General features: G+C 47.6%; 1 protein-coding gene across 1 annotated transcript in view; it reads right to left on the bottom strand.

The window, feature by feature from the left end:
• The window catches only part of LOC111180151 (O-acyltransferase like protein-like), a 63175-nt gene that overhangs the window by 20116 nt on the left and 24698 nt on the right, over positions 1 to 18361 (bottom strand). The window contains 6 exon segments of the mRNA XM_089894263.1: positions 471 to 517; positions 520 to 625; positions 4247 to 4361; positions 9031 to 9110; positions 10537 to 10702; positions 16539 to 16640. Of these exon segments, the coding sequence (XP_089750389.1) occupies positions 471 to 517; positions 520 to 625; positions 4247 to 4361; positions 9031 to 9110; positions 10537 to 10702; positions 16539 to 16640 (616 nt within the window).

The following is an 18361-nucleotide window of genomic DNA, read 5'->3' as shown; positions in this document are numbered from 1 at the left end:
CCCGACTCTGAAAGCCAGGCTCAACAGAAACAGTGTCCCCAGTCATCAAAGGGCTGAAAGGGATGTTGCCAACTCTTCAGTCTCTACGCTCAGATGAGGAGACCAAGGCCCAGGCTGGGTGCGGTCAGTACTCTTGTCCCAGCACTGGTAATTTTTTTTTCTCACGACATTACCCCCTACCTGTTCTTTTCCAATTTCTAAACTAGCTTCGTTGGAGAGGCTGCAAATTTTTCTTTCAGAACCTGCATTTGTATAGAAACCAGTGTAGACATCTAAACCAGAATACGTGAGTGGGTTTCCCCAAGTATTTAGACAGATGGATGTTTTTGAGTCACTATCAGTCATTCAGTAGCAAATAAAGTCTCTCTGGGTACATATGTTTCCACACCGTCGCCTTTAACAGGCCAGTGTGTGAGCCCGGAGCAAGCCCCGTGCTGCGTCACTGCATCCTACTTTGTAGCCTTCCTGACGTGCAAACAATACCCAGCCCACAGGGGCCGGTGGAGGGCCTGGTGACGGCAGCGGCAACTGAAGAGGCGGCGGACGCGTCACCCACCGTGTATGCCAGGGCAGCCACTGGGGACAGGGTTGACAGAGAGCAAATCCACCGTAGCAGAGCCTGCACCTACAGGGAAAGGAAAGCCACCGTTCACAGCCCGTTTGAGCCATTGTGTATTTAATTCATTTTACGCTCACTTTTTGTGTGTTATTAGTGACTTTAGGGGTCTATTTGTAAACCTCAATCAATGACCAAATCTGACCGAATAGAAAGTTCAGATTAGCGGTTACCGGGATGAGGGTCGGGATGGGGTAGGGGACAGTGGGGGGGTGTGGCCACGAAGAGGCAGCACAAGGGTGAACTTTTTGGTGGCAGAGGAGTTCTGTACCTTGATTGTGGTGGTGATGGTTACACAAATCTACAGACGTGCTAAAATTGCACAGAACTATACACACACACAAACGAGTGCACATGAAACTGGTGGATCTAAGGTCTATGGATTGTGTCAATGTCAATGTCAATGTCTTGGTTGTGATCATGTGCCATAGCTACCTTAACATATTCCTGGTGGGGAAACGTAGGTCAAGGGTACACAAGATCTCCTCTACTATTTTTGCGACTCTTGGTGACTCTTAAGTCATTTTTAGATGAAAGTTAAAAGAAAAAAGTAATGCTCTAACCCACTCCCACCACTCCTAACCTCCCATTCTGTTCCTTAGCCACATACGGCTCCGTGATTGCTTCTGCCCCCTACCATAAATGTGAGGGGGCCCCAGCACACAGTCTGTACCCGGGCTGCAACTGTCCCTAGGGACATAAAATGGCGGAAGGAATGGGAGAATGGAGATGTTTCCAGCTCACAGAATAGCCCCGTGAGTTAAATCCTATTACTGGGCTCAGTTCAAGATCTTAGATGTCACCTTACTTGACCTTTTTAGGCCCAGACCTGTCTTCCAAGGGTCTCTCTTGCTTCTCTGTTCCAGTTCTCAAGGTGCTATGATGACATCTACATCAACCTGAACTAGCATCTTATCACTCTACCGTCTTGTCTCTAAAGAGAAGCTCTCCCCTCTTTGGGTCTCAGATTCCTGCCCTAGGCTCCGGCTACAGGGCACAAAGTTACTTCCTCAGGGGCTCTCCACAAGCCTCCTCTTAGCCTAGGGTCCCTTCACTCTTACTCAGAATGCACACTGCCTTATTCCTACCACGTGGAATATGCCTCAGCTGCCTCCAGCTGGGACTCTGTGTTCTTATTTTCTGGCTTCTACAGTTGGTACTTGGCCTACTCATCTGAACGAAGTCATTCCTCCAGCTCTGCTTGACTTGGGTTCTAGCTCCATGCTCCCTGGTCCTGACCTGGTCCTCTGAGTGGTTCCCAAATGCCCCATCATCATCTTAGGTTTTCCCCTCTGCTCACACCCAGTTTCTCCCTGGGCACCATGAACCTGGACTACGCTAAAGCACCTCTTGAATGGTCCTCTGTTGTAATCTACAACTGAATTGTGCATTTTCAGGGGAATATCATAACTCCAACCTATAGGAAAATACACATGTAGCACCTGTGTATCCATTCCTTCCAATAAAGCCCTAGCTCCTGTTCCTGCTATGAGCAACACAAGATTTTCCAAGGATCAGTGCCTCATCTCTAGAACGTTTAGGTGAGGTACCCACAAGACCTAAGCAAACCAAGGTAGGGCCTAGCAGTGGGGATTTGGGGTCAGCATTGCACCCTAATAATGCAGGGAATTCTTGGCCTTTCTTCCATTGAGAAGCAAATTATCTGTCATTCATTTATTGAGTGATTTCAGAACCAGGTGCTAGAAATTCAGAGGTAAATAAGACATGTTCTGCCCTCAAGGTCTTATGGATCAACAAAAGTCATATGAAAATGTTTTGCACAGTCCAAGGCCAAGGTAGTATGTTAAATAGATTGCCCTGTGGGTGGATTTGACATCAAGAAGACAAGAAGCAATAAAACTGTGAAGAAATCCAAGTAAGAGATGAGATGAGCTTCAGCAAGGTCAGTTGGAAAGGCTACGAGAGGATGGCAGGAGAAACAACCGGTGGGGCTTGGTGGGTGATCGCATGGGAAGGAGTGGGCAACAAGGAGGAGGCATCCCACCCGTCAGAGCCTTGGTACAGAGCCAGAGAAACCACTGATATGGGGAAACACACCCAGTAGGATGGCAATGGCAAACCCCTCTTCTGGAACTTCATGGTTAGGTGGGTTGGATTTTTTTTTTTTTTTTTGCGGTACGCGGGCCTTTCACTGCCGCGGCCTCTCCCGTTGCGGACCACAGGCTCCGGACGCACAGGCTCAGTGGCCATGGCTCACGGACCCAGCCGCTCCGCGGCATGTGGGATCCTCCCGGACCGGGGAACGAACCCGTGTCCCCTGCATCGGCAGGCGGACTCTCAACCACTGCGCCACCAGGGAAGCCCAATTTTAAATAGTTGTTTCTGGTGGCTGGTATGCTGGGATAGCTCTAAAAATGTGGTTCCCAGAGGTGAACCTCTTCTGAAAGGAGTGAACCTCTTCATGGAAGCACTTACAAAATTCGGTTGCTTGGGCCACACCCCCGGAGATTCTGACTCCATTGGTCCAGGATGGTGCTTGCTGGAAGCATCAGTGGGATTTCAAATCTCCCCAAGTGACTCTCATTTGCGTCTGGAGTTGAGAACAGCTGGGCTACACAGGGGCCAGCCTCCTTCTCGGTCACCTGGCTATGCCCACAGAGGCTGATGTCATGACGAGAAGGGCATGATGCTTCCCTGGTCAAAAGGCCTGGGGTGTAGTCAGTCACTCATTCATTCATCTATTCCACTCACAATGCATTTTGAGCACTCTTGTGCCAGACACGGTTCTGGGCTATTTTACATCAGGAGGTCAGTGAAGGTTGCTCTGAGAAGGTGATGTATGCACAGACACCTCTAGGAAGTGAAGGAGCTAGCCCTGCCAAGATCTAGATTCTAAAGGAAAAGTATTCTCCTGTGAGGGAATGGCAAGTGCAAAGGCCCTGAGGAGGGAGCATGTTGGGTGTGTGGAAGGAAGGAGGCCAGCGTGGCTGGTCCTGAGTCAGCAAGCAGGGAAGTGATAGATGAAGTCAGACAGGGATTCTGCCTTGAGACCAATGGAGGAATTTGAGCAGATGACTGACAGGATCCGGTTTTCATTTTCATCTCTCTGACTGCTGCCTTGAGAATAGATTAGCAGGAAATCTTACCAGTTTTTCCTGTAGAAGACTCAGGGTGGTTATAAGGAAGAAGTGTTATACATACCCCCATTGGAAAGGCAAAATAGCATAGTGGGTAAGGTCCCAGGTTCAGCTCACAACCGTATCACTTACTAGGCGTGTGACCTTGAAGAGGTAACCCCAGCTTCCTTAAATTTCAGTCTATCTATTCCATAATAGAGATTCCAAGCGGCAGTTCGCCGCTGGAGGAGAAACGCAGTACGGCCACTTGGGGGCGCTCCTTTCCTCCGAGAAGTATTTCAATGGGCAACAGTGAGTTCCCTGTGTTTTCAGAGCAGACCCCCAGCACAAGTTGAAAGGTTCAGAAGTTTGGAAACAAACACGCAATCAACTTTCCCGTCAAGGCCGAACAGTTCCCACCCAGGAGTTTTTCCAGGAGCCGATGTGCACAGTGCAAAGAGCCTGGCATCCATACAGCAGCCCTGCCTGGGAGGTCCTGGACAGTCCGAGGGCAGGCGAGGGATAGAGCAGGGCGGGCTGGGAACCGCGGTTACCTTGCTTCTGACGGAGCTGCCACCGGAAGGTTATAAGCCAGTGTGAGCAGAGCAGAGGCGGTGAAAGATGCCAAGAACAGCGTGGCCCCGTGGAGGACAAGGGCGTGTTGATTTCTGCAAAGAAGAAAGGACGTTCACTTTCCTTCACCGCAAAATGTGTGGACACGAAAGACTTGCAACCTTGGCAATCAGAGGCGCTTCCTGCCAGCCTGCCTTTGAGAGAGGGCGCCATGGGCGCAGTTGTGGCCGAGTGGGGCCGGAGCTGGGTTGGAGTTAGAGAGCCTCAGTTAGCCTTTAGTCTTGACCATTTACTAGCTGCCGGGCCCCGGGCAGGGCCTTGAACTTGAATTTCTTCATCTTCACCCTGAAACTTACTGTGCAGCTCAAAAGGAGACCGTGCTTGGGAATCTCCCTTGCCACCCATGAAGCACTGTATGGACAGACGTGGTGGTTGATTCAGGAGACGGGCACAGGTGGGACACAGGGACCCTCCACCCACCCGAACGGAGAATCTGACAGATATCAGGGTGCAGGTACTTCATGTGGAGGTAGGAATAAGGGATGGGGTTGGAATAGGGAAGCAGGAAGGCCAATGCAAAGATGCAGTATCATGGTGGCCAATGCCAGAATGTTCTGTGGAGCCAACTCAAAACTGTCCTGGGGGATGAAAGAAAGAAGCATTTTCCTACTGTCTTCTATACCCCCTTGGGTCAAAGGTGGCCCCACAAAAATTAACTCCTTCACAGTCTGGGACTCTGCACGTGTAAGGCTGAGAGGGTTCCTGAAGGAGTCCCAGCTGTAGTATGTGGGCAGTTCTGGGGCAGGAAATGAGATTTCGGGACACAGGCTCAGAGCAAGGCACTGTTTGGTTGTATCGACTTGGAATTGTGAGGGTCGGGACCAGGAGACTCTGCAGTGGTATGGAAGAATTGTCAAACATGAGTGCCAAACCAACCAGCACAATCCTGCCTTTAGCAGTCCTATTCCAGTGCTCGAAGTTGCCATGGTTCTTCACGAGGAAGGGACGAGATACCATTTGCTTAACACCACAGTGATACAGGGAGAAAATCATTTTTATCTAGAGTGGCAATTCTAGTTTAGTGTTAATGCTTGGAATGGAAGAGTAATCCTAGCTCAGTGGTGCAGTGATTGACTAGTAATGTCTGCCATGAGTGTGGGCAGGGAAGGTATGGTAACAATGCTGTATGTTTACCCTGCCTTTTGCCAGACCCTCCAGTTCAGTCCTCCTTGAATTACTAGAATTCTATAAGAGTGTGTTATCTGAAGGAACAAAAGCCCTTCCTTTTATTACCTCTTTTCATTTAGAGGCTAAATGTAGTAGCGTAGTCACAAGTTTGGGTAATGCTGGTTTTTAGCTGAGGAATTGAAATCTACCTTCCATGACAGCCTCTCGGAAAGATGCTGACATTGGGGCCAGGATGCCTCAGTCATAAGGACACTCAAGTAGGTTCCCACCAGGTCTAGAGTGGGGAGGTACTAAGAACTCACTGTCCTCTGTGGGTAGTAAACCATTCAGTCAGGCCATCCAGTAAAAACCCACATCCACCCAAGGAAATATTTGTTTAACTCCCTGAAGGACTGGAGCCCAAACCATGGTACCTCTTCTCAGGAGTCAGACAAGTCTCCACTAGCTACCACCGCTACAAAGACTCTAATAAAAGATTCCTAATACAGACTATTATGGGCTGGATTTTGTCCCCCACCCCCCACACCCACCCAACCACATTCTAAACCCCGGGACCTCAGAGTGTGATTCTATTTGGAGATGGGGTCTTTAAGAGATAATTAAGGTGAAATGAGGTCATTGGGGTGGACCCTAATCCAATATGACTGGTATCCTTATAAGAAGAGGAGATTCGGACACAGATACCCCAGAGGGAAGACCGTGTGATGACCCAGGGAGAAGACAGCCATCTACAAGCCAAGGAGAGAGGCCTCAGAAGAAACCAACCCTTTCTCCACTAAACACCTGACCAGCAGTCAGGGCATCCTGCTGCCAGTGCACCTCGGAGGGAGCCAGTAGAGGCTTGCCCTTTCTTCTTGGCTGGGGCTTCAGGGCTGGCTGAGCCACGCACCTGCCCACCCATACCTGCAGGCACCCGCCATGTCTCCAGAGCCCTTCCAGCAGCCATAGCCCATCACAGAGGGTACTGTGCTAGCTCCCATATGTATGATCTCACTTTCTCCTCTGGCCCTGATGTGAAGTATATCGTCTCCATCTCATAGACATGAACAATGAAGATGAGAGTCCAGCGACTTACACTGGGTCCCCCAGCTGGTAATTTATCAGTCATGATTTGAACTACATCTTCTGACTCAAGTTCACTATACCAGCAAACTACCTCTGTGCCTAGTGGAAGCATGGAACAGTGTTTTTTAAGTGGTCAGCCAAAAACTCTTCTACATTTGAAGTTAGGAAGCTTCACGTGCTTCAGATATGCATGTAAATAGACAGATCTGCCTTTTTAAAAATTATTCAATTCTTAGGATACATTAAAATTTGGAAGGACTTCCCTGGCAGCCCAGTGGTTAAGACTCCACACTCCCAGTGCAGGGGGCATGGGTTTGATCCCTGGTTGGGGAACTAAGATCCTGCATGCCATGCAGCGCCACCAAAAAAACCCCAAAAAAAAACAAAAAGGGCTTCCCTGGTGGCGCAGTGGTTGAGAGTCCGCCTGCCGATGCAGGTGACACGGGTTCGTGCCCCGGTCCGGGAAGATCCCACATGCCGCGGAGCAGCTAGGCCCGTGAGCCATGGCCGTTGAGCCTGCGCGTCCGGAGCCTGTGCTCCACAACGGGAGAGGCCACAACAGTGAGAGGCCCGCGTACCACAAAAAAAAAAAACAAAAAACAAACAAACAAACAAAAAAAAACTGGATGCATTTTCCTTGCCCAGGATACTTGAGTCCTTGCATGTGGCTGGAGTGGGCAATATCATGGGTCAGCCTGTGATTTAAATGTCTCCTCGCAAAGGGCATTAACAGGTAATCGTGAAACAGAGCTGGTCAACACATATTTGGAATTCAGCTCCACTGCTAGTAATCAAAGACTTACAAATTAGATGTGAAAAATGAATTTTTCTTACATTATCTTAAAATAACAAGGTTTGCATATTGGGTTTTTTTAAATTATTAATAGTCCATATTGGCAATGGTGTAATTAGATGGCCAGAGGACTGAATATTGATACAGCCTTTAAGGAAAGCAATTTGTCATCATACTTCAAAAGCCCAAAAGACTCATGCCCTTTGACCCAGTAATTCTTCTTAAGGATATGCATTCTAGAAATATCAGAGTTGGAGACAAATGGTTACCACAAAAATGTTTATGAGACTGTTATTTATAAAATTGGAAATAATCTAAGTATTTAACACTAGGGGAAGATATAGGTAAACTATAGTTCGTTCATGAAATGGAATGTTATACAGACATTAAAAGTATGTTAACTTAAAAAATAAAATAATATGGGAAAATGCTTATATCATAAAACTATTAGAAGAAAGATCTGAAGTATATATGCAGAATCCTTTCATGTATAAAAAACTGTGCAAAATAAAAGATCAGAAGAATAAACATAAAAATATGGATAGCAAAATCACCTCTCCTTAAGTGAGGAAACAGGTCTAAGGTGATTGTTTTTTCCCTTTTTTATCCTAATATTTTCCAATGTTTCTTAAATTGAACATGTATTTTAACAAAAATAATAATAAATCTTTTAAAATATGGCATGCACAATCCACAAACTATAATTCTTCCGTGAATTACTGAGGCCTTAAGAGTTTTTCTAAAACTAACAAAAATTAAGGTGATAAACATCCAATGTGGGGAAGCAGGTACACTGATGCATTGCTTGGGACACTATAAATTACTCCACCTTTCTGAAGAGTAATCTCACAATATGTAACAAGCACCGCAAAATTGTTCCTACCCTTTGACCTAGTAATTCCACTTGGAAATAACCTCCCAAGGAAATAAGTACAGAAGAGGAAAAAGTAGCATGTTCAAAGACATTCGTTGAGGTGTCATTTATAATCATAAAAAATTGGAAACAGGGACTTCCCTGGTGGCGCAGTGGTTAAAAATCCGCCTGTCAATGCAGGGGACGCGGGTCCGAGCCCTGGTCCGGGAAGATCCCACATGCCGCAGAGCAACTAAGCCCGTGTGCCACAACTACTGAGCCTGCGCTCTACAGCCCACGAGCCACAACTACTGAGCCCACGTGCCACAACTACTGAAGCCCGCGCACCTAGAGACCATGCTCCACAACAAGAGAAGCCAGCGCAATGAGAAGCCCACACACCACAACGAAGAGTAGCCCCCGCTCACCACAACTAGACAAAGCCCGCGTGCAGCAACGAAGACCCAATGCAGCCATAAATAAATATATATATATAATAATTTTTTTAAAAATTGGAAACAATCTAGGTGCCCACCATAAAAAATGGTATATAAATCCTGAAACTGACAAGTAAGCAGGTCATGTCCAGATGCAGAAATGTTTCTAAGAACAGTGAAATGGAAAAAACTGAGACTGGATATGACAAACACACTGATTATAACTGCAAAAATACAGACTGATTGTGTAGGACAAAGATTAGAGGAGAACTTGGAAGAAGTAAACAGTGGCGGGTTTGGTGTCCTCGCTCTTCTGGAAAGTTCGTTTCCTAAATCGTAAAAGCTGCTTTGCCCAGAACTGGAGACTCTCTTAACAGTTTTATGAAAGAGGCCACACGGGGAGAAACACTTGCTCCAATTAGACTCACTTTCCGTGGATGAAGAGGATCACCGGGGTCATGAGATGGAACTGAAAGTCATTGGCAAGATACCACGTCCAGCCGTTGCACTGGAAAGAAACCAGCAAAGGTCACTTCTCTCCTTCATGTACCATCTCTGCTCTGCATCGGTTCACCTTCCTGGACCAGGAGGAGGAACTCAGCAGGCAGGTGGGCGAAATTTCCATGGGAATAGAAAGGACTTTGAGTTACAGACATTTCACATACCTCATCTCAGCGAATCGTTATAACAATCCCGGGGGAGTAGACATTATTACCATTTTACAAACTGGAAATTCATACAACTTTTCTCTCTTGTTGAAAACAACAATAATAGCTAATCTCCCAGGACAGTGGTGGGAACTAAATTCCATCACGTTTCACGGATGTAAGGATTAATTATCCTTACCGTGCGCTGGAGTCAGAGGGTCGATGTTGTTCTCTCTTCCTTGCCTTCCTGCCCTCCCGCAACTCCAGGTGGAGAGAATGTGTTCATTTAGAACGGAGGCCTGGCTGCAGGCGAGCTTTTGTGGGAAACCCCAGAGGTCCCACGCATGATTGACAGGAGATCCGCGGCCAAAGCCACCAGGCGGTTACCTGTATTCCTAACTCAATGTGAGGCAATTCCTGCGGGCAGTTCTCTCCAGGGCTTCAGAGATAAAAGGCGCCTTGGCCTCCCCTCCCACACCCTCGGCCCCAGGGAGACCAGACTTATCCAAGACAAGTGACAGCTTTCCTTGTCCCACGTATGGCCCAAGCCAGTCTGACTCTGGGAAAACAGTCCAGCCTCTCCTCCTGGACCCTGTCACAGACGTGGTCCACCAGAAGGCAGTTAGACAGTGATGTACACCCTGTCGAAGCTGCTGGGCACTTGTGAACTAGAGGCAGCCGTCTGGTTGACCAGCGGTTACGCAGCCGCGCTGTAGCGATGCTCCTTTCAGCTGTGCTTTCAAGGCAAAAGCAGTGACGTGGTTTAATTATAGCTATTTCACTTCCAGTTGCTCCAGGCTCATTAGGAGGCAACTAGGGCTTTAAGGAAGCCATGACCAACACATACAGACGTTGTTGCTCTGTCAGATCCTGCTGGGCATGGGATAGAATTCATTCCGGGGAGGGGGTGGTGCCACGTTCCGTCTCATTACTGGTTCTCTGGGCGGAGGTGAAGAAAGTGTCCTTCCCCCTGGGGCGACACGGACCGTGACGGAGCAGCGGGCGGCTGCATCCGGGGCAGGCACCGAGATGGCTGTCCCCGCAGACCCACTCCCCTGCCCCCGCTCCGCTTTCACAGCAAGTGCCCCGTCAGGGATGGTGCCGTAACTCCCACCCCATCACCAGAGGCTAGTCTTCCCACCCACAGCATCACTATTACTCCAGAGAATATGCCAGAAGAAAGCGGATCAGACTCAGGTTGGCTCTGGGAAAGTTCACCAAACCATGTGAAGGGAGACACCGGATTGCACCTCTCTGTCCTTTCACGGCCAATGACTTAAAACTCACCGCATCCTGGACCGACAGGAAGTTATCTAGCAACAGCAAATTCGGCCACCACGCTTGCTGGCGGTTCTCCAGGTGGAACTAGGGCACTTCCCAGACGGGTCTCCAGGGCACAAGGGAGAACAATCTAACCGAAAAGCACGCTGAATACAGGTGAAGAGGCTGCAACCTGGCAGGAAAAAGCTGGGCGAGAGGGTGACTCTCCACAGAGGTTCCATTCGGTCCCCCGGGCGGGCACATAGCGATGACAGATAAGATGTTCGAAAACAGATTGTACTGCATGGGCGACCACCTCCCCACACACCCCCCAAACCTGCATACATTTGTGGGTTCAAAAGCTTTTCTTGAGCACCTGTCATGTGCTGGCGCAGGTGCTACTTATGCAAAACTACTGTTATTCACGGAGCAAGTCGTACATGTCAGCCACTGTGCTAGGAGCTTCCGAGCTATGACCTCGATTCTACTAATGAGGAAATTATAGCTCAGAGAAGTTTGAGTCACTTGCCCCAGATGGTCCAACCACATAGCAGTACTGAGATCTGACATTGTTGTGTGCTCCTTCCACGAGGTCTCCCTAGATGAAAATCACCTTCCAGTCTCCCTCTTCTCCTCCCTCCCTTCCTCACTTTATTTCTTCCTTCCTTCCCTCATACACTACCTGCTTCCAAGCAGGATTTGCAGCAGCTACAATGATGATGAATAAGGCACTAGATGTCTAGACCGGAGCTGTTCAATAGAATGTAGTTGGAGACAGGTCGGCCACTTGGTTAACATCTTCTAGTGGCCACATTTTAAAGTCAAAAGTACAATTCATTTTAATAATATACTTTTTTAGCCAATATATTCAAAATATTATCATTTCACCAGATAACCGACATAAAAAAATATTGAGCTATTTTACATTATTTTTCTTTTACTGAGTCTTTGTTTAGCCGCACCATGCGGCTTGCGGGATCTCAGTTCCCGGGCCAGGGATTGAACCCAGACCACGGCAGTGAGAGTGCAGAGTCCTAACCACTAGACCACCAGGGAACTCCCTTACCAAGTCTTTAAAAGCCGGTGTGTATTATACATTTGTAGTACATCTCACTGGTCCACCCGTGTCTGGTGGCCCCTATTGGACACCGTGGGAGGCACGTGCAATTCTGGCGTGGATTCTGGGTGGGCCTCCATCAGAGCCCTCTTTTTTTAAAGAACATATGTAAGACTGCAGGTCTGTGCAACAAGGATAGAGCACGTGGCCCAGCAGCACCTCTGAACATCTCGGAAGGGGCATCAGGGCCTGGGGTGGGGTATGACAGACAGGGAGGGCAGGGCTGCTGGAGGAGCAACCCCCCCCGCCCCGCAGAGATAGGGGTCAGCACCCTGCCTCTGGTTTGCACCCAGGCCCGGACCTGTGGGACTCTTCTCCTCCCCACAGTGATGACATCCTTCACAGAGAGCGCCAGGTGGGCGGGGGAGTGGTGGGTATTGGGGAACAGAGCTGAAATTGCTGATCCGATTCAGAGAGAACGGACGCCAGTTATGCCAAGATGCAACTTCCCAGATCAGCTCAGGCGACAGCCTCAGAGTCCTCACTGGGTCCTGGGTCCTGCCAGATGAGGCATCTGACCACGCTGCTTTGCAGCTGCTCCCACAGGCCTCGGGCTCTCACCTCCCGGCCTCCCTTCCCACCATCTGTCCCCTCCATCTCCCCAGGGAGAGGAAGTCAGCCCCCTGCTCCCCTCTGAACCAGAGTTCAGGTCAGATGTCCTCAGGAGAGGGCAGGATAGAGGCCAGTGTCCAGCCCCAGGCAGCCTCCGAGCTGGGGCCAGTAGGGGTGGGTGGAGGCTGCTGGGTGGACCGTGCCTGGGGAGGTACAGGGGAAGGAACGTGAAACATGATTTCTAGTTTTGTCTAAATTTTTCACACTGAGAAAATCATATAATTTCTCCCTTTGCTCTTCTGTGGAAAAGGGGGCCGATGGTTCCTTAAATTCTTCTAAGAAGGAGCATGGTTCCTGCCTCCTAAGATTTTCTGAGAATCAAAGGAGATCAATAAGAAAACTGAAACGTGGGAAGCATCATATAAATGTACATGCGCTTCATTTTTGTCTGGCCTTGAAGTTTTAAAGTCAAAGTGGGTTTTCAAAGATTTAAAAGTGTGACACCAGCCTGTGTCATGGGGGTGTGAGAAGCAGGCCTTCTCGTACCTGGCGGGTGGGAAAGTCCATTGGAAGATATCCATCAGAACGTTAGATGCACCAAATCATGGATTCCACTTGTAGGAATTTACCCTGCAGGCGTGCCCAGACAACTGTGCAAAAATGTATAGACTTTGCATCATCGTCTAAGATTGCAAAAAACTTGGAAATTACCTTCATGCCCATTCATGGGGACCGGTTAAATATGTGATGGATGGGCCACCCACATGGCGCCATCCCAGGCAACCTTAAAATCAGTGAGGTGAGCCCTTTCATGCAAATAGAGAAATATGCCAGCACTAAATCATTAAATAAAAAAAGCTATGTGCAAAATAATGCTGCATTAAGTGTAATCCTATTCATGGGGACAGGGTACGGGGTGGGGAAAGTACATGTAAACAATATGCGGAAAATCCCTGCAAGAATGAATTCATAAGAAACTGTTAACACAGGTGTCCTGTGGGAGGTAAGACTGGAAGGGGTGTCTTTATTTTTAGTACATGACCTCTGTTTTAGTTAAACATTATTATCAACAATTTTTTTAATCTACTAAACTAATTTTTAACATGTGGCTCCTAGTTGGAATAATCACACAGCTGTAAGGGTCTGGAGCCTCTACTCTCCTCGTTCCCGTGAGATAACATCTGTAAGGGCTTACGCCTAGAAACTGGGTTTTTGCCTTTTCTATAACTTGCAGTAGCCCGCACTTGGGCCCCCCTCTTCTGCCCTCTCCCCAGTCTATTCTCTGCCCTGCGGCCAGAGTGATGCTTGCAAAATGTAAATCTGACCATGCCACTCCCCTACAGGAGTCCTCCGAAGGCTTCTGCTCTCAGAATAAATGGAAAGTCCTAAAGACAGCCCACTGGCCCTACAGACCTGGGCCATCTGCTCCCCTCCCCTCCCCTCCCCTCCCCTCCCCCTCTCTGCCCTCATTCCTTCTGTTCTCCAAGACACTTGCTCCACTCTGGCACCTCTGGGCTCTTTGAGGTTCTGCAAACACATCAACCACGGCTCCCTCCTCAGGACATTTGCTCTTGGTTCCCTTCCATGGATCCTTCTTTGCTCACGGAATTTTTTTTGCTTAGAACATTCCTTTAATTCCTTCAGGGTCCTCGATAAATGTCACCTTCCCTGACTACCTTTCCGGTGGAAGACCCTCTGTCTTTCTTCCTTCTCCAAATTATCACTTTGTGGCTCTTATCATCACCGACCTATTATAAATGGATTTGCATATTGCAACTTAGTGTTGCATATTTGTTTATTTATCTATTGTCTATCTCTAGTCACTAGTCTGTAAACCCCATGCCAGAGGCACTTGCATGGCTTCTCAACTGCTGAATCCTCAGAGCCTAGAACAGTGCCTGGTACATAGTGGACCCTCAATAAATACAGAAAGAGCGAGTGAGCAAATGATCTTACTTCCACTCTTCTTGGAGTTAAAAAGGCAAGTAATAAATCATAATTGAGTAAGAACAGTGAGTCTTGCCATCATGAATGAGAACATCAGAATAGCTAGGAGCATGGCTGCTTGTTCACTGGGTTTACCTTAAAGAGGGTGTTTTAAGGTTGGTGATGCTTCCCTTATTTTTCTTTTGTGTGTGTGTCCATTTTGTTTTGTTTTTGGTGTGTTTGTTTTTTTAGCCACACCACTCGGCTCGTGGGATCTTAGCTTCCCAACCAGGGATTGAACCCGGGCCCTCGGCAGTGACAAAGTTTTGTCCCGGGTTGGACTCTGGCACTCTTCCAGCGCTCCCCATCTCAAGAATTCAATACCATCCTCCCTGTCGCTTGAGCTGGAAAATCTGAGTGTCCTTGATCGGCCCCCTCTCCATTCCCACCGCCCATCGCCAGTGCACGTCCTGTAACAAGTTACTCACTGGGATCCTCGCCGCCATCTTTGCTCCATGAGGCCTCACCACCTCACCCCCCCCGGCCCCCGCCCTGTGCTCCCTCTGCCCCCCACGACTGCTTTATCTGCCTAGTAAAACACGTCTTGCTCTTCAATCCGCAGCTCCAGGAGTTTTCTTCTGAAGCAAGAGTCCCAGGCAGAGCCCACCAGGCCATTGGATCCCACATCCCAACCCCTAACAACCCATCTTGGCATTTATCACTAAGAACCCTTGGCCTGCATGCCAGTCCCTCTCCTCCAGAAGATCACAGGGCAGGACAGGCTACTCAACCCAGTGCCACGTGCCCAAAAGATATTGAAAGAGTAAGCATTCCGTCAAGCATTCAGAACGAGGACTAGATTTAATAGAGCTTGGGGCACGTGGGATCTTCTGCCGCGGCACGCGGGCTCTTTGTTGTGGCGCGCGGGTTCTCTCAAGTAGTGGCGTGCAGGTTTTTAAAATTTTTTCTCTCTATAGTTGTGGCGTGCAGGCTCCAGAGCGCGTGGGCTCTGTAGTTTGTGGCACTCAGCTCTCTCATTGAGCCGTGTGGGCTCAGTAGTCGTGGCGTGCGGGCTTAGTTGCCCCTCAGCATGTGGGATCTTAGTTCCCCGACCAGGGATCGAACCCGTGTCCCCTGCATTGGAAGGCAGATTCTTTACCACCAGACCACCAGGGAAGTCCCTATTTTCATTTTTGAGATGAGAAAACTCAAGCACAGAAAGGTTGAGACACTTACTCAAGGTCACACAGCTGGTAAATGATTGAGCCAGAATGCAAGCCCAGGCAGACCAGAGTCAGACCCTACCTAGTCCATTTGACGAACCCAGAAGATTGTTTCAAAGCTTCCCTTCCTGTTTTGTGACAGTGCAGTGTAACAAGAGAGCCATAGACCCTAAGTAATGAGATCTGGGCTCAGCAACAAACCATGATTTAGAAAGTGTATAAATGAAGGGTTTGGGTTACACGAGTTGAAGTTCCCTTTCCTCCTCAAACTTCTGCTGTCTCATTACATCACTTCCACTCTGCTATCCCATTGGTTCCATATTCTGTCCCAATATTGTATTCCTTTCTGCTCCGACCAACCACACATTAGTTCTGCTTGACAGTGGAATGACCATCGTCCCAAGCTTCAAACAGCCCCTCTCCCAGTTGTATCTTATTCTATTTTTATCATTACCATTAGTCTCTTATTTACAGGATCCAATTGCTATTAATTTATATGAGCCATACAAATTCTGTCGAACATAGATTCCATGAGACTCTGACTGTATGTTTATTGAAACCTGCTGTCCATCAGCTGAGGAATAAGGGTGTTTTTGCTGGTTTAATATAGTTCAAGTTCTATTAGGACAAATACCATGAATAAGGCTTCCCTGGTGGCACAGTGGTTAAGAATCTGCCTGCCAATGCAGGGAACACCAGAGCCCTGGTCTGAGAAGATCCCACATGCCACGGAGCAACTAAGCCCGTGCGCCACAACTACTGAGCCTGCACTCTAGAGCCCACGAGCCACAACTACTGAGCCCGCGAGCCACAACTACTGAAGCCTGCGTGCCTAGAGCCTGTGCTCCGCAGCAAGAGAATCCACCACAATGAGAAGCCCGCGCACCGCAACGAAGAGTAGTCCCCACTCGCCGCAAATGGAGAAAAGCCCACGTGCAGCAATGAAGACCCAATGCAGTCAAAAATAAATAAATAAAATAAATAAATTTAAAATAAACTAAAATAAAATCTAAAAAAAAAAGTACCATGAATACTGGTATCTTCCACTGGCAAAAGCCATTATACCAGCAAGAGCAACCATATTTAAGGAAGAAAATTATTTTTCTCAGTTTATTTTTCTTGGAAAATTCTTTCAAAAGAGGGTTAAAGACTAAAAATTAATAAATGATTACACAGCAATAATGAATTAAGAAGTTATATAAATAACCTACTTTGTAAGGCAACTGAGAAGGTATCTGAGTATGACTTTAGGGGTTATTCCTTTGTCTGAATTCCAATGCATCTTTAAAAAGGACCTTGCACTTAACCAGCCACTGAAAGAAAGAGAAGAATAGATCACAGGAATGATTTATCAGTGATACAGTTCATGGGTTAATTTGGTTGTCTCTCTCAGGACACAGTAAGTTACGCTGCAGTAATAAAACATCTTCAAGTCTTAAAACCATAATGTTTTTTTCCTTGTTCATGGTACACGTCCATGGCCAGTCACCTTGGGCTCAGCAACTTCCTCACTATGGGAGGCGGGCTGATGGAGCGGCCACTAACGGACAGTTCAGCAGTGACCATGGCAGAGGACATAGGACAAGAGCGTTCTGGAGGGCCTCAAGTTAATAAGTAAATGTTCTAGCCCAGACGTGACATGTTTAAAGTCGTTAGCATAATAGTAAGACCAGGTACTACTCATGCGTCAAACCTAGTGATGGAGCCCACCCAACCATCATGGGGCCAGGAAGTGGAATGTTACCAAGTACCTGGAGGGAGGAGAGCCAGAAATACTTGGTGATTGACACTAATAACTACCACATTGGTCTTTTGAAGTAATAACATCAAGGCTTTCCATTTCTGTAGTGTCACATCATTTTCAAAGCACTTTCACTAATGGTGTTGGTTTTGCTTCTCCAGCCATACCAAACAACTCTGCAGTAAATGTTGGTTGAGTGAATGACTGAATAGATGAATAAACAGCCCTGCTAGGCAAAAGGGAAAATCTTACCATCCCTGCTTACCTAGTCAGGAAATTGAGACTCAAAGACTAAGTGGGCTGCCCAAGATCCCAGTTAGAATTCTTCTTAACCAACGTATCCTGATGACAAATTCATTACGCAGAACGTTCAGCTAAAGAAACTGAGGCGATGCCTTTGATGGTAAGCAAGTATGTGAGTGAGCTTCCCAACCATTTTTTCCCCAGTTTTGTTGAGTTATTATTGACATACAGCACAGTATAAATTTAAGGTGTACAGCATAAGGATTTGATTTACATACGTCATGGAGCAATGATCACGATAAGTTCAGTGAACATCCGTCGTCTCACAGAGACGCTAAATTAAAGAAATAGAAAAAGAATTGTTTTCCTTGCGATGAGAACTCTTAGGATTTCCTCTCTGAACAACTTTCATATAAAACACACAGCCGTGCTCATTATGCTTACCATGTTGTGCATTACTTCCCTGGTACTTATTGGTCTCATCGCTGCGAGTTTGTACCTTTTGAGTTTCCCAATCTTTTGACACTTATACCGATGACCCTTGTGGGCGTTTCACTAAAGAACAAACGTGTTGGACTTCCCTGGTGGAGCAGTGGTTAAGAATCCACCTGCCAATGCAGGGGACACGGGTTCACGCCCTGGTCCAGGAAGATCCCACATGCCGCGGAGCAACTAAGCCTGTGCACCACAACTACTGAGCCTGTGAGCCACAACTACTGAAGCCCGCATGCCTAGAGCCCGTGCTCCACAACAAGAGAAACCACCACAATGAGAAGCCCGTGCACCATGACGAAGAGTAGCCCTCGCTCACCGCAACTAGAGAAAGCCCGCGTGCAGCAACGAAGACCCAGTGCAGCCAAAAATAAATAAATAAATTAAAAAAAAAAAAGAACAAATGTGTTTCCTCTTGCAAAATAAGGCTGTGTATGTGTTGGGCAGGATTTGGAAGGGATCAGGGAGGGTTGGAGAATGCCTTTATTCTCTTCCAGCAAGAGTTTCTTTAGAGATGCAGCAAATTGGATTCACTATAACAAGAACAAAATTCATAGA

Source organism: Delphinapterus leucas, chromosome 14, assembly GCF_059928025.1.
Source record: "Delphinapterus leucas isolate spDelLeu-1000000601 "Yukka" chromosome 14, BTC_Dleu_Yukka2, whole genome shotgun sequence".
NCBI lineage: Eukaryota > Metazoa > Chordata > Mammalia > Artiodactyla > Monodontidae > Delphinapterus > Delphinapterus leucas.
The sequence above is the reverse complement of the archived record's forward strand: the minus strand, read 5'-3'. Positions and strand labels throughout refer to the sequence as shown.